We start from the raw sequence: 16,712 nt of genomic DNA, 5'->3' as shown, positions 1-16,712 counted from the left end.
GCCTCTGACTGTTGAAGCTCCCCGGCGTGTGCAGACAGACTTACAGGAGCAGTGAGGATGGGGTTTCTTGCAAATATGAATTTAATTAAATGTGACTCACAGAAGACAAAACCACTTGAATTAGAAGGAGAAAAAGGTCAGGTGAGGATCTTAAAGTTGCCCCACCTTCTCTATTTACTACCTTTTTGTCTCAATCACGCATGTTTCTGTACGCCACACACACTTAAGTGCACATGGGGAGAGGAAGCAAAGTGGGTGGCACATGATCTTTTTAATCATCCTGGATGTGATTGTGATTAATGTAAAGTGGTTCTTATTTACAACACAAATTGCCACGGCAGATGGGAAGGAAATAAAAAAATGTTTTGCTGTATATCCGACTGCAAGAGCAAACAAACCCCCAAAGTACTTTAAGGTCGTTCACTTCGCTCGGCTTCTGCCAATCAGCTTGTAGCTCCTTCACTTCGAGCTAAACACTCAGTCAAAAAGTCACGACTGTTTGCTGTGCTGGCTCCTCATTGGTGGAACGAGCTCCCCATTGACATCAGGACAGCAGAAAGTCTCTACACCTCGCAAACTAAAAACACATCTTTTTCGACTATACCTTGAATAGGGAAGGTAGCGCCGTAGTAGCACTTAAATGGCTCTTACTGATAGCACTTTGTAGTTTAACTTTATTGAAGAAATTGTACTTGCTTGATTCTTGTTGTTCTGAGTTTGGACTCATGGTTTAATGCACTTATTGTAAGTCGCTTTGGATAAAAGCGTCAGCTAAATGACATGTAATGTAAAAGGTAAAGAGACTAATATGGAGTCAAAAATCCTTAGAAATGCATTGGCTGTCTGAGTTTGAGCACTTTTACCTCAAATCCTAGTGCAAAGATTATTTAAAATGACATTTTATTTAATGGCAAGTCTTTGTAATGCTGTCAAACTTAAAGGATTCTTAACCTTGAGGGGTCCTCTTTGCTCTAATCCTCAAACCTTATCTACGCTTACTATTTTGACTCATTCAGTGAAGTTTCACATAATGCGGTGCTTTTTCTTTTGCTCAGCTGAACAAATGGTAAGGTGAGGGATTTTGTTTTTTTCAAAGCCTACTATTCCTCTTTGAGGACATTAGTAGTTTTGAGTTAAAGTTCAATTGATATCGGATGCTAACAAAGTGCCTTTATCCGCTGCTACGCTGTCTGCTTATCAGTTCTGTTTCAGCTCTGCCTTATTGTGGTGTGTATTAAATAAATAAGAGATATGGGGGGGAGGAGTGGTTTTAGTCTGATTTATGTATTATTGCAAGCGTCAGTGCATTTAAACCATTGTGCTTAAGGTCAGGAGCAGTCAATTAATTAGCTTCCTTTCATCTTACTTGCCTTTGATAGCCTGACATGTTTATCTTTCTTTCATCGAATCACCTTTCTCTCCCCGGCTGCCCTTTTGCGTCCACCTTTACTGGGTTTTCTCACTTTTTTCACTAAATAATGGTCGAAGGTCACATCTTGCAGCTCCTGTGAAATCCGTCATAGGTCAAACCTTTCAGCTACTGTGCGAGGCTGTGCGTTTATGTGGTTATAGACAGCTGACGGTATACAGGCCAATGCATGCTGAGGACGAGCTTTCATTTCTTTATTCCCACTGACACAAGGAATTCATTTGTGCAGTCCGTCAGGCTTGTCGTCATCACTGTGAATGTATTCACTGCAGTTAGATGAGGTATTTCAGTATTAATACATAGTTCTGTAGTGATGCTGTTGTGGCTGATAGGGTTTCACCGGGAAGAGTGACAGATTTAGACCGGTTGACAGGAAAACGATGCAGAACAGAGCAACTGAGTGAGTTTGTACCTAGAAATGTTCAGAGTTGTAGAGTGCCTTGAAAAAAAGACCATCTTTTATTCATGTTCTGTTGTCGAGGTGTCAAGAGTTTTGACGCGCTTCTCACTGTTCCGTTAACCTTGTCCCTGTGAAACGTTCTGTCTCTATCTCTTTGGTTAAACATTACTTCCAGGCCAGGGGGGCACGGAGAGAGAGGAAGGTATGAAAGAGGCTGGAAAGGATTGAGAGGAAGAGCTACTTGCCTTCATCCTTCCATCATTAAACAAACTTGGCCTCTTTCCAAAAAGAGTGCAAGAAGAAAGTAGCGCCATCAAGACAGAAAAGGCACAGCGAGAGAGGAAGAAGAGGGGAGAATGAGGAAGAAAGCTGTGAAGCAGAGAGATGAAAATGGAGGAGAGGGATGGAGGAGGAAGGAGAGGAGAGGGGGGAGGAGACAGAGTACCTGTGCAGAGCAGAAAGGTGTGCACTAGTCCATCATCTTCAGACAGGCAGACAGGGCTGTCTGGGAGTTTATTTTTACCACGATATAAGAGGAGTGTGGATCGGCTACAGCAGCCTGGCAGCAGCTCTCAGCGGAGGCTATAGGACAGCTGCTGTCCTGCGGTGACCATCGTTCACGCATGATAATACACAATCATACACATGTTCACATCATCACACACAGGCACACCAAGCTCCAGGTCAAAAGCTTGATGCTGTGGCATGCTTTAACTTTATTTTTCTGTATATTGTATCTTTATGTGCACACGGTGAAACGATTTGTCCAGTGATCAATTATATTAGTCATTATTCGTGCTTAGTTGCCAAGCATGCGTTAATTGCCGATTCTTCAATGGGATCATTTGATACGTGTCCTTGTGATCTATAATAATAAACTTTGAATCGTTGGGTTTTAGACTCTTGGCCTGACAAAACTAGCAATTTCACTATGTCACCAATATGTCAGCATTTTTGAAATGTTTCTGACATTTCAAAAGAATGATAAATTGATTGATTAATTGGCCGATTAATCACTAATGAAAATAATCAGAAGTTGAAGCCCTTTATGACCAAATTATATTATTTATGCAAAGTGACTTTATGTTGTTACACCAGACTCCAAATCTACTGGGTGCTGTTTGTAGTGTGATCTGCTATTGATCTCCTATGGATCACTGTTTATCTTGTTTTATTGACCCAGTAGATCATCTCTTTCCCCTCTTCTCTAAGTTTCTGTTAGTACCAGCACAGACACACTAGAAGGCGAATTGATTAACAAATCAAGCCTGTAATTAATTCTTACTGTGATCAAAGCCATGGGAGGAAGTCTCTGGAGAGCCTGAGGCCAGAGGGTGAGGTGTTTTACAGCGCGCTCCCACCAAGCGTACTTTTATCACCACGCTGTTCGTTCTTCAAACAGGTGGGTTTTAGATTTAGCATAACATTTGGGTGAATTTTAAATGTCTTAAAAGGTTGTCCTGACTATTGCTTGGCATTTGGGAGATGATTAGTGCTCCTAAGCTGGTGTGTGTCTTTCTGTTTCTCATGAGATTTGTAACGGACTGTGACGCCCTCACACATCACTGCACATGGTTGATGAGCTGCTTTGCAATTTGTATCCATGCGTAGGCTCCTTCATCTTTATTTTAAGAACATCCTCGGAGAAACTCCTTCTCAAACAGGGATTCATCTTAAATATGGAGTGGGAAGTTTAATTGTCTTACAGCGGTGGTTTTCTGAGCCCCAAAGTTAGAACTTGAAACTTATAAAAGCTCAAAATTAGGGATACGTAAGGTTAATCCTTGGCGGATTTTCAAATGCTTTGTTTTTCTCAGCCTTAACTTTCTTACTCTTACTGTACTTGTTTGCACTCACTCCTTATAATCAGTTCTATCCTATTCTTTACCTGCTTTTTTATTCACCTCATATATTGTTGAAACCCATTTCCTCCCACTGTGTTCTTTATGTGCAGGTTAGCTCTGTACGTGTACGAGTACCTGCTGCATGTCGGAGCACAGAAGTCAGCGCAGACCTTCCTCTCAGAGGTGAGTCACAAAGATGCCTTGTGTATTGATGTCAGTCAGAGAGTACAGCCCATGTACTTTATGTGTTCACTCTGAGATGTGGTCTGACCCTAATACAATGTGTCCAGTAAGTGTAGCGGCAAATTGAATTAGTCTGCCCTTACAGTGCTGAGCCAACAGGTTAGCAGCAGCAGAAAGGCTTTTTAACATTAGTGTTTCATTGAGTGGGACTGGAACCGGAGTACAGGGAGAGTTACGAAGCTCAGCCTGGAGCTGACGTCTTCGACTGACATCATTCACTGATCTGCTCAGCAGCTCTGTCTCAGTCAATCTCTTTCTGTCTCATTCTCGTCCTCTCTGATTCCTCCACTTTCTCTTTGTGATCTCTCAGCTCGCTACTCGATCTATTGCTCCACTACTCTTCCTGAGCAGAGAGCTTGTCCTCACTTTAATTCTGCGGAGGTAAAAAGGTGATGGGGTGAAAATGAGGTCAGCTGATTCTTGTGCTTCGCTGTAAATGACGGTAAATTACAATGTAGGAGACAGAGGCTGGAGGCTGGTTGTACAGCGGCCAGAGGAAGAGGAGAACAAAGAGAGGGGGATGGAAAAGGTTACATCATCAGCTGGCACCAATTCTCACTTGGTGTGTGTTTGTGTCCATGTGCACACACACACACAACGCTCTGTCTCTCGACACCCTTTCCTCTCTGACATATCGCTAGCTCTTTCTCCGGCAGAAGTGGCAGATGAAAGCGATAGGCGGTGTCGCAAGTGTAGGAATGCATTAACTAAGAGTGCAACAAGTATAAACACATCCTCTTGTATGCAGTACACATGGGTGTGCATTCACTAGCACGCAAAAACACGTAGCGTAAATATTACACCCATAATGTAGCTCTTGCTACAGTAGTGGGGTGGAGTAAAACATGGTTTTATGGGCCTGTTGCCACTTTTTATCACCCTCATCTGTTTACAATGTATCCTCAGGATCAGGAAACAAGAGCCCAGAAAGATGAAGACGAATATCCAATCGTAAATACCAAATCAGACAGCTCAAAAGAACCGGCAACAAGAAAACATGCAACCCCACGTCAAACTAATCTGATGAATACACTTAAACCTTAAAAGAACACATAAGAAGGAACAAAACGGACAGCAAGAATAAACAGGGTCAAGTAAAATATATTTGAGGTTTATTTATCTGGGTAAAAAGGTCAACTGTAAAGCTATGGCTTTCATAAATATCAGTTCTCAGTGAAATAAGAGCAGCCCCCGCAACACACAGCCTACATCTGCCAGTAATCACGCTAAAAGGCATGTCACTGCAGCATAGTGAAGGTAAATGAGCGAACCTCCCGGGAGTGCAGACCACAAGAAGACAGGAAATACGGGCGCAGTCAACGCTATTTTCCTCTACGCTTTCCAGATGAAAGGGGGAATGAAAGTAACACGCTAAAAAGTGTCCTGACCTGAACTGTCTGCAACCGTGTTTGGGCTGAGATACAGCCACTTCGATCTAAGAAATGAAGGATGTATTTTGTACCATAGGCAATTATGAGGGAAGTAAATCCTTATTTGTCATGGAGTGTATGGAAACCTCTGCCTATAATGTCTCAAGTCAACCAGTGTCTTAACTAGAACTTGGACTGAAAGCATGTGGGATAAACACAGAGGCTGTTCCTGACCCCCACTCCCCAAAAAACTTCAAAGCAAGGCATTCCTTCTAAAAGTCACTGTCTGATCTGCAGCTGAGGTCAGGACAGTCTGATTGAAAGGGTTTCAGTTGTTCCTGTTTTTTAGCATTTGTTCGTAGAGCAGGTGGCACAATAGTCAACATGTAAAATATTTCAGTGAAGGAAATTCTGAAGATGATCTTGTGATCTCTTTAAAAGTCAGTAAAGTAATGTAATGTAAATCTGTTTATAGAGAAGAGAGGCAGACTAAACAATAATGCCATCGTCTGATAGGAGATGCCTGAATGCTGCCCACAGCTGCTGTTCAGACTGTGTGTGTGTGTGTGTGTGTGTGTGTGTGTGTGTGGTTCTCTTAGTATCTGCACATCAGTTGACATTGTCTGCAAACATAAATCATCCCCTCTGCGGGTGATGTCAGCGCTGATGTTAGTCACTAACCTTGACCGAGGTGTTAAGGTGTCAAAATGATTCAAGTGTTTCCTCCTCCACACCTTTTATTGGAACCTATTACTACTACATACTGCTGTGTTGGGACCGTTTGCCAAGCACCATCCCCTTAGTTACCTTTGATTTCAGTAAGTTTCCACACTACCTCATTTTGGTATATACATTATTAGTTAACTGTAGTGACTTTGTCTGTCTGAAAGGTAAAAGTAGCTTTTCATTTCGAGCCAGCAGTCATCAAATGTTGCCGACTGATATGTCAATTATCGCTCGCAGATTCTATTAGCGATAGCTAGTTAGCTATTAACCTAATGTTAGCTTCTCGAGTTGGTCTCATATCCTTGTGTAGATGATTAGCTTACATACAGTACTCAAACAAGACAGTGGTTAGATGAATGCTTTATTGTTTGTATTTTCCTTTCACTTCCTTTCACACAGAGCTTCTATTGTTACCCTAAACTCAGATCAGTGTTACCAGACAATCACAATTAAAATCCCGCCCAATGCAATAAAAACAGCCAGATTCATAACCTTGTCAGAAAATCTTGTAAAACTATAAATCCATTACATACGCAGTGGAAAAACCCATCATAAACATACAAACTTCATGTCTGCATCAAATAACCAACGATAAAGAGTGCAGTTAGACAACCAACGTTAACCAAGTTAGTAGGTCCTCACTTATCCCTTATAACCACTGAATACAACTCATGTCAATCAAATATTTCTTAAATTAAATGAACAGAAAAATGAATGTGATTAAATTAAATGAGCCAATTGAGTGGACACTAAGAAGTTTACTGGCTTTACTGTTTCTGACCATAACATAACTTGTTTAATTAATGTTTCCACAATATTTTCAAAAAACCTTGCCAAATGTTGACAAAAGCATCCCAGATTTGATCTCCCAGCCAAATGCTATATTACCCCGCCCTACGTAATTAAAAGTAGCCCAAATGGGCAGAAACATCCAAATCTGGCACCACTGACTGACAACATCCAGGATCCACTCGATGTTACACAGTGGAGGGCCTTGTTTTATGTAACCTGTTACCCCACAAAATAATATATGAATGGAAGCAACGCTTGGGTAAATCAGGAGGGAAAGGAGGCAGTAATTGTACTTCTCACTCAAATTATCATTTTGTATTCTCCAGGCAATTAGCTCGTCACATGTATAAAAACTAGTGCAACACCATGAATGTGGAAACATTGTCCTCACCTATGCGCCTTATGCCCAGACACCTTTTGCCCCACTAAGGAGTGTGGCCATTCGGTACAACTAGAAACACTATGACTTGGACACACAGAAAGCGTAAGAAGGAAATAAGGGAATGGAGGAAGAAAAAGGAAAGAAGGAATACATAAAAATAATCAGTAATAAGGAACGACAGAAAGACGGAGGGTATGTGGGTTATACAAAGGTTTGATTGAGCTCCTCAGGCTGGTACATGTTTCTGACCTCAGAGTCTGCACATCCCCTGACACACACACACACACACACACACACACACACACACATACACATACTTTAAGGCTTTCAGGCACAGATAGACTCACTTATCCACTTATGATTCCATGGCATGAAAATCATAATATAATTACATAATGGCACATGTTATAAGAATTCCCATGTTGCACCCTCTATAACCTTGTAAAGCAAGTAATTCAGATGTTGGGCATGTTTTTGTACTTAATATGTTTCTAAAGCATCTCATTCTCTCCCCTCTCTCTCTCTCTCTGTCTGTCTAGATCCGATGGGAGAAGAACATTACATTAGGAGAACCTCCGGGGTTTCTCCACTCATGGTGGTGGTGAGTGTTTTTATGTCTAATGATTCAAGTTACATTCCTCTTCATGCTGTTTTTCTTCATTCTATCACGTTATTCATTTAAAAAAATGATCATTCTCCTCCCATTTTAATTCATCTTCATCTCATTAATTGTCCCCAAAAGCTCTTCTTTTGGGGACACTCGCCTAAAGTTGTCTATTCCAATGATGATAATAGAGCTGCACTTATTTCCTCGATGCTGGATTACCTGCCTCTAAAATGGACTATAATTCTTTGTCTGTCAGGCTTTAATGTTTCTGTTTTGGCATCATGCTTCTCTGTGTGTGTTGCAGTGTCTTCTGGGACCTGTACTGTGCGGCTCCTGAGAGAAGAGACTCATGTGAACACTCCAGTGAGGCCAAGGCCTTCCATGACTATGTGAGTCTTTTCCTTGCTCCTTCCTGGCTCAATGGCCTTCTGAGTTAACGCAGGAATCTATGATGAGAGATGCGTTTTATTTTGAAGTATCAAATATTGGAAAATATTAACTTTCTTGTTCTGTGTTTTTTGTTTGTAACTATGTGTTTCTTATGTTGCTGCCTGTCTTGGCCAGGTCACCCTCAAAAAAGAGATTTGTAATCTCAATGGCATTCACCTGGTTAAATAAAGGTTTAAATAAAAAATAAAATAGTACTTTTATAGGACGCATTATAAATAATCCAAATACATATTTTTAAGACTCAACCCATCATTGTGATGTTTTTGCTTGATATATTTTAGTTTGGCTGTTGCTTTGGTCTAAATGAGGGAAGTTACATAACTATCTGTCTGTTTATTATTGATTGACTGACAAAGACTTTGATAATAAGAAGCAGTATGAGGAAAGAGTTTTTGGGGGCAAAATTGCATTGTGAAAAGAAAAAGGATTTTGGAAATGTAGATTCTGATAAAGAACCTGCTGCTGAGATAAAATGAAGATTACCTGCAGCCATTGAGAATAGAAGCAGGATAAAATAATGGGAAGATTATTTCACAATTCCGTAGTTATATATTGTGTTTGTATATAGTCATACACTGTTTATTTCATAATGTCTTTTTTATATATTTGATAATATTGTTAAAATTGATGAAGAGGTGTGTTCAAATGCGTGATAATCTGCGTAACACCTCTCTCCAGTGTCTCTTCCTACTTCCTAGTGTTTTTTTTTTTTTTGTCCAACACACTTTAAAATATTATTGCTTAATACTGGAGATCATGCACAAAATGACATGGATGATGGCAATGTCAACGAGTTGGTTGCTGCTGCTTTTTTAAATTGAATACGATAATATGTCGACAAGCACACAAAAAAACTGAGGCTGAGAATATATAGCTGATGTCAAAGGCGCATGTGCACATTTTGGGGCAGTTATCGGCTAAGAGATCAGTTTCTCACATCTAATCTCAGAGCAACATACCAAACCCTGTTTGGATGTCATATTGCTACAACTTGTCTTCACAACCTCCTAAATTGTTTTCATTTAGTTGGGAATCTTTCATCTGAAGTGGTGTTTAATGACATGCTTGTTGTGACGTTGAAAGTGATAAATGATTGCAGAGAACATGCTGCTTAAGGTGTGTAGTACCTGCTGTAATCTTCCAGAGCAAGCACTGCGGCTCTTTGCTGCACACGCACAAACACACATATCCGGCTGAAGTATTGTGAGCACATTACGCTGACAAGCAGACTGGGCAGACAGACAGTGGCCCGTGTGGTGGAAACATTGTTTATTGCTGTGTTTTCTCGGTGTGGCTCCACTTAACTGCTGTAATTCCCGCACATCAAGGCACTGGTTTATTCAGTCATGCAGAATCCAGTAACTGGAATACAGTGCCAGAGCTCTTGACGTTTTAGATTTGCTGGGGACTGAAAGAGAGAGAGGAAGGGGGGTGGGAGGTGTGGAGGGGTCTTCTTGCTCCTTCTTTTTATGTTGTTGTTTTTTCCTCTGTAGGCTGAAGTCTGACTCATCAGATTTGTCTGTACTGTAGTTTATTGAGATGTATTGTTGGAAGTGCACAGGTCAGGGGTTTCTGCCTACCCCAGCAGGATCCTCCCTCCTCTCCTTTCCTCTCCTCTCCTCTCCTCTCCCTCTCTGTGGTTGTCTAGGTCTTTTCTTTCGGCTTGCAATCCTGCAGAGCTGGTGGGGTCTCTCTTCTCTTTTATCTTCTCGCAATAGGTGTATGTGCTTGGGTAAATGTGATCTCACACGCAGGTGATGCTGCTGATGCCGGCGATGATGATCAGGATGATGAATAGGCACGCCAAGGACGGGGCAGCTATGGGATGATGTCATCCTGGCTGCGAGGAAGGGAGCTGGAGGGCAGCACGACCTCAGCCCTCGGAGACAGCCAGAGAGGAGAGGAGAGGAGAGGAGAGGAGAGGAGGAGAAAAACAGGGAAACATGAAATGGATAGGGAGAGAGAATCAGTCAAAAACAGGGACAACAGACAGGCACAGTAATTCTAATCTAATTATGTTCAAAATGTAAAAAAAATTAAAAAATCAGTATGTCGTTGATCTTATCTGATGAGAATCAGTTACATTCAGGAACGTTAATAGCTGAGGCCACCAGCAACATCTTATTCTTACTTTTCCTGCAGGGATGTAATCAGAGAATTATAATTAGACCAATTGTAATTAGACCAAGGTCACTTTCAATCAAAAATGCTGCGCTGCTTCTTAGATCCAATCAGAGGTACTACCCACATTTCTGTCGCTCAATTAAAAAAAAAGAGCAGACAACCGCGGTGGCCGTCGGTGGAAAAGGTAGCACACCTTAATTTGATGCTGTTTCTCTCTTTCAGTCTCCTGACTTTGAGACTGACATAAATTTTAATCAGACATTATGATGGTAATTATTTTCAGATAGCTAATTACTGAGTGAAGTCCTAATTAATGCTGGGGTGATGTAGGAGCTCGTTCACATCATCTCTGGGTCCATTTCCTTTGATAATTGATGGGATTGTGACAAGGCTTTTTACTTGATTTGCACAATTATCCCAGTTTGAACTACCTACTTTAGATATTGTTGGCTTCGGTTAAATCTGATTTAAAGAAACATTATCTGTTCTGTCTGTTTACATATGCATGACGTTTTGCACGTGGTTGTGTACTGGACAATTTTTCTATATCACTTATCATACCACCATATTTGAGTGTGTGATAATTGTCTTTTAGGACATTAATCCAGTGATCTACTGTTAAAAGGGAAAGAAAGAAAAGCCTGATGAACAAAGTGAAGAGAGATGAAATGTTATTGATTTCCATCCTCAGACGAGGCTTTTCAGGCATCAGAAAGGCTGTTTAGAGTTCTGTTAAGTGCTTTGTAAATTGTGTTCTTGACACTAAATGAGCAGTTTCCATTTGCAAGGGGCCATGAAGTCATAAAAACAAGTTATTTTTACATTTGTATGCTTGGCCCGGAAATTGCCTTGTTAGGGACAAAAGTCAGTTGCTGTCTCTCAAGAATAAGACATCAATCCACGAGAGTCATTTCTTGCTTTATTGTTGAAGGTTTGAACGTCACGTGGCTGTAACCTATTGTATGGCATGTACACTAACATGTATCATAGATTTTATACAAGAAGTGTACGTTGATTGGGTTTGTGGACTAATGTTTGGAAATCTTGGAGTTTGGCATTTTGGTCGTCGCCCCAAAAGTGACGAGTTGGAGGCTACAGCCGAACGCTGAATAAGACATTTTTAGGCAACCAAAAAAGTTACAATAAACTTTCCTAAAATAAAAACACACTGTGAAATAGTTATTGGTTTTCACAATATAACACAGACAACTTCCAGACCGGACAAGCAGTGATAGCAACCTGTCAATCACAAGGTAGCCACGCCCTAAAGCTTACCGTGCTTTATAGTCTATTTTACTCTAAATAGAACAATTATTCATGAAATGAACATCATGCTAAATTGAAGACTTGTGACTGAGACCATAAACTGTTCACTGTGTTAAGATAATAAGTAAGAAGCAGGGTTTCATAGACTTCTATACAATCAGACTTCTTTTCGCAACCAGAGGAGTCGCCCCCTGCTGGTTATTAGAAGCAAGTGTCTTAGTAAATGGAGAGAAATATGATAGTAATCTTGTGTTTTGAACTGAATGCTTTCACGACTGACACCCGACTTTTGTCCCATCTAATGTCTGTGAACTTTAACATAATGTGGGCAAATTAAAGCGGCTTTTAAATTGCTTTTCAAACTTGTGGAAACACTAATAAGCAGATAAGCGGCATTTCTACAACATTACAATATTTAGACCCTTTAAAATGTTTGCTGTACTGAAAAATTGTCCATTTAATTGAAATACAACCACCACCATATACATTGTCTTAGGTGTATTGGTTTGTGATTGTCTGTGGCACTGTGGAGTATTCAGAATAATTATACAGTTACACTATTGAATTTGCCTCAGTGGATTATTCTTGCAAATATTGGAAGAGAAAGTCTATAGAGAAGCAGACTGGTAGTAGAAGGGCTGATGAGTTAGAAAAATGTGGGGAGTTTTGAAGAACTGATGAAAAAAATAAGGATAAGGAGTGAGAAAAAAATATCTCACTCCTTATTTCAGGAGGTTATCAGTGTCCGACACGTACTGGCTGTGCTGTGCAGCCTCCAGATAAGAATGTGCTTATTAACTGATGCAAGTCGGTTGAAAAATGAGTCCTCCCGGATGAAAAATAAAAAGGATTGTGAATGGAAATATGCTGTGAACTTAAATGTGTAGGTTGTCAGTCTTTTGTTTTGTAATTCCATTACCCTTATCACACTGTTTGGACTTTTAGCTTGTGGGTTGTCCCATAAATGTAAATGAGTGATAGATTCTCACGGAGGAAAAAAACCCAAAACAAGAGTATCGGTGATATTCAGTCAACGAGAAGACAAGTAGACACATATTAGGGAACCAGGCCACATGTGCAGGATCAGCAGGGCATGCAGCCTCACAAGGTGACAGACGAAGAAGGATATTCAATTTAAAAATGTAGAAAGTAGTAAGCAGAGAGAGAGACACAGACAGACACGCTGGTGAATGTTTCTAGCCATAAAAATCTCACAACATTTTGAGAAATATGTTGAAAGATTATGCAAAAACATGCACTTTGTCAAATTATTTCATTGTATTTTAATCCAATGCAAATCTTTAGCACAGTGACCACTTATTAACTTTAACTCAAATTAGTTTTCCTTATCTATTAATCTCTAGATTTTTGTTTTATTATTAATCATTTGATTAAAAAAATGAAAAGCAAAACATGTTTTCTTAAGTTTTCTTAAGTTATTAAGCTCTCTCAGCCTGAGTAGAAAAATGACTTTCACAAACTGATGCCTTCAAATATCTTAATTCGTTTGACCAACAGTCTAAACTTCACAAATATACAATTTACCAGAACATACAAGAAACTAGCTGAGTGTGTGACATGTATGCTATCTACTGAACCGAATAATCGATTATCACAATAATTGTGGATACATTTACTGTCGATTGACTAATGGACTGAATAATAAATTGTTTCTGCTGGACTTGTGACCCCTCACATGTTCAGGCCATACAGTTGCCATACTGTAAGGTGTGAGCGGTTTGTGTTTATTTATCTGTCTTATTTCTGTCGTGAACCCTGAATAGAGACCTTTGGGTAAAACTGCAATAAAAGCTAGTGTCACTGCACCCCGCTGACTGAAGCCAGCAGTGTGCAGGTGAGTGTTCAAAGCAACGAGAGCCGGGTCTCATTGTGTGGCATCACTGTGGGAGATTGCACGCACACAATAGTTAGAGGGGAAGAAGAGATCAAGAGGCAGCGCCAACAGCAACCCCCTTTGATAAAAATGCTCTGTCTCACGCTGCCAAATCTTACATTCATGCATGTAAATGTATTCACTCCGCTCAATTTAACAGCAGCACACATATTTTGTCTTGATTGTACAGCACACATTTGTAAATATAGTACCAGACATGACTGTGTAATTCATCTACATCCTGATGCACTCTGGGAAAACAAGTGCATAAGTGGTGTGCTGACAGGAAGGTGCAGCGAACTAAACTGAAAATATATCCTGCCTGTAATGCAACACATGCACAATATGAATGTGTGCTGGTACAATAACCAGAAGGACACTCATACTGGACACACACCCAAGGACATGTTTTTAGTATTCAACTCTACTGAAGATTTGTTTCTACTCATAAAATGGGTCTTTACCCCTTATTCACTTCTCTGTAGGTACTGATGTTCTACAACCTTCATAACCCAGTAAGACACATGCAGTATTTCCTAGAAAGTTGCAAAGGAAAATGCTGTAATGTTAAATCATTAATGTTTAGCACTGCAAGGATGGCAATACAAGTCTTGTACCCAGAAAATCCCAGAATATTACACATTTGTGCTCCTTAGAAGACAGATCGTCTTCATTTTGGACACTTCAGGATCTTTTCTGTTGTGCCATCAACAGGCCAGCGTGTCCAATTTGGACACAAGATTATGTTATAATGATCTTTTCTGAACCGAAGCATCTATGACTTGTTTTTCAAGCCTTTTGTTGCATATTGTTGCAATTACCACCAGCTGGATCAAACCTTTTGAAGATAATTTTAAAACAAATTATAAAATGATTGTTAGTTCCTTAAACTATTTCCTGTGGCCTTGGAATGTTTTACTTTACTGTAATTTATCAGGAAATATTACAAAAAGTGCTGCAAACTATCCCATCGGTTCAAAAAAAGCAGCTACAAATTCATTCATTGCTGACTGCAATAATTACACAAAAAAACAACAGGTAAGATCCTGTCGGGGACTGATGTTTCATTATCTGATTATTAGCATGAAGAAAACCCGACAATGAGCAAATCAGCGGCTTGAAATGCAAACTTGCATATGGGGAACCTGTGTGTTTTCTGTGCATGTATATGAAGAGACAGAGACCTAGAAACAGAGACTGAGTTGGCCTCATGCATTGTGGGTAACAAGCAACCAGTTGAGAACCAATAGGGGCTAGGGAGACCCCCAGTCTGTTTCCAGGGAAACAGAGCACTTTCTCTTCATCTGTCTCTCCCCCCCCTCTCTGTTTATGTCTCTCTCTCACATGCTCCCATGTTCGTTCTTGGCAGTGTTGAGGAGGAGGGAGACGTGGAGGTGACTCACTGTACCATCATTGCCATGGCAATGCAGAGTGAGCCGAGAGTAGAGGGAGTGAAGGGAGAAAAAGAACGGGCATTTCCATAGGTTGAGCAGATAGTGAAATGGTTGTCACGAGCACTTTGAATTTCAAAAAGGGAAAGCATTGAAGACTTACTCTGTGCTTATGTGATACTTCTCTGTGTTTCTTTAAGAAACATTACAATCTCTTACTCTGTTTCTTCCATTTTTCACTCCCCTGCTTGTCCCTTTTCCTCTCTACCCTGATGCATCCTCTCTCTTTTACACCAGCAGTTGCTTTCTCTTTTCTTATTCCCCCTCCTGCCTATCTCTGGTACCGTTCTCTGTGCCTCTGCATTTTTCTTCTGTTCTCTTATCATCTTCCTTCCTCCTCCAGTGGCCTGTTGCGCGCAGCCCTCTGGTCTCAGAGGAGCGTGTGTTCCACCAGCACGTTGCGCTGAGTCATGTCACATGCGTGTTTGGACATGAACGAGGCGGAGTGTTAATGCGATGTTGACATATGCACGCCTTGCTGCTCTGCAGCAGGCAGGGGCAAAGACGAGGGCATGGAGCAGAGAGGAGGGGATAGGTTAACTGGGGACAGGGGGAGACAAGAGAAGACGCTCTAACAGAGCTGTGGGCCACGGAAGAGTAGTTTATAGTTAGACTGCAGTTATTAGTATTGCTTATGAAAAAAAGGGGCTTAGTCAGGAGCATATGCTGTGTGTCTGCAACGGAAAGGTGATACCGTGCTATCTGAGCTTTCACTCCTGCAGCTTCACCTGGCAAGCTTCAAGAATAGTTCTGTTAAAGTTGATACTTTCTCAAATCTTTAAGAGACTGTGATGAAATATGTAAGTCAAAGTGATACAAAAATGTTGCACATTGTATAGTTTAACATCAAATCTTCCCTGACTCATCCAGGAGGGAAGTTCTAGAATAACTGTTTACACAGTAGCAACTATGTGAACGGAGTTATAATGAGGGATCCAGAGAAAGAGCTCTAGAAATTGCAGCAGGACTACAGACGGAGAGCAGGAGGGCAAAGCAAGAATGCTGACACCATCAGACCAGCACATTATCTTTCTGACCCCAACTAACCCCCTTTTTTTATTCTTCTCTTTTTTTTTGTTGCTGTTCACCCATATTGTTATCTCGTGCTGTCTCCTCTCCGGCGCTACAAGGACCGCAAGTTAAGACACAGAAAGTGACTTCTCATTAGGTCTTCCTGTAGATTGGACTGATGAGTCTTTGTCTCAACAAGCCTGCCAATTTTCTAATTCTAATCTACGCAATTGCTCTGATACATTTTAAAAGAACTGGATCGATTCGGTGTTGAGCACTACACTCTCTGTGGCTTTCAGGTGAATCACTGTTCTGTCTTTGCATCGATCTGCCAGATAGAAAAGACCATGACACAGTCTCCACTTCATCTCAAATCTGGGCTTTTAAATCTTCCTCTGTGTCTCTCTATGCTCTCCGATGGACTCAGTCCATCTCTGTTATCTCCCCCATGTTGTTGAACCAAGTGAGATAGTGGGGGGAGAAGTGGGGCTCCCTCGTGACTATCATGTTCAGCTCTGGATGTGTATCTGCCCACGTCTCCACCTCACATATTATAACGCTCCTCGCAGCCTCAGAGAGGTTTACAAGGGTCAATAGTGACATCAGTGATAAACGAAACACGGCCAGCGCCCCCCCCTTTCCAATCTACTGTCACCCACTGTGCAGCTGATACCACCCTACCTGTAATCACCCAGTCAGAACAAGTAGATTAGTGTTGTGCTG

At 40.9% G+C, this 16,712-nt stretch overlaps 1 protein-coding gene across 1 annotated transcript in view; it reads left to right on the top strand.

Moving 5' to 3' along the window:
* The window catches only part of si:ch211-130m23.3 (uncharacterized protein LOC558547 homolog), a 48,838-nt gene that overhangs the window by 16,335 nt on the left and 15,791 nt on the right, over window positions 1–16,712 (top strand). The window contains exons 2-4 of the mRNA XM_034542219.1: window positions 3,784–3,856; window positions 7,726–7,787; window positions 8,098–8,182. Of these exons, the coding sequence (XP_034398110.1) occupies window positions 3,784–3,856; window positions 7,726–7,787; window positions 8,098–8,182 (220 nt within the window). The remainder of the gene's footprint in view (window positions 1–3,783; window positions 3,857–7,725; window positions 7,788–8,097; window positions 8,183–16,712) is intronic.

The sequence above is a fragment of the Cyclopterus lumpus genome, chromosome 9 (genome assembly GCF_009769545.1).
Source record: "Cyclopterus lumpus isolate fCycLum1 chromosome 9, fCycLum1.pri, whole genome shotgun sequence".
NCBI classification, from domain to species: Eukaryota; Metazoa; Chordata; class Actinopteri; order Perciformes; family Cyclopteridae; genus Cyclopterus; species Cyclopterus lumpus.
This window is presented reverse-complemented; position numbering and strand designations above follow the sequence as displayed.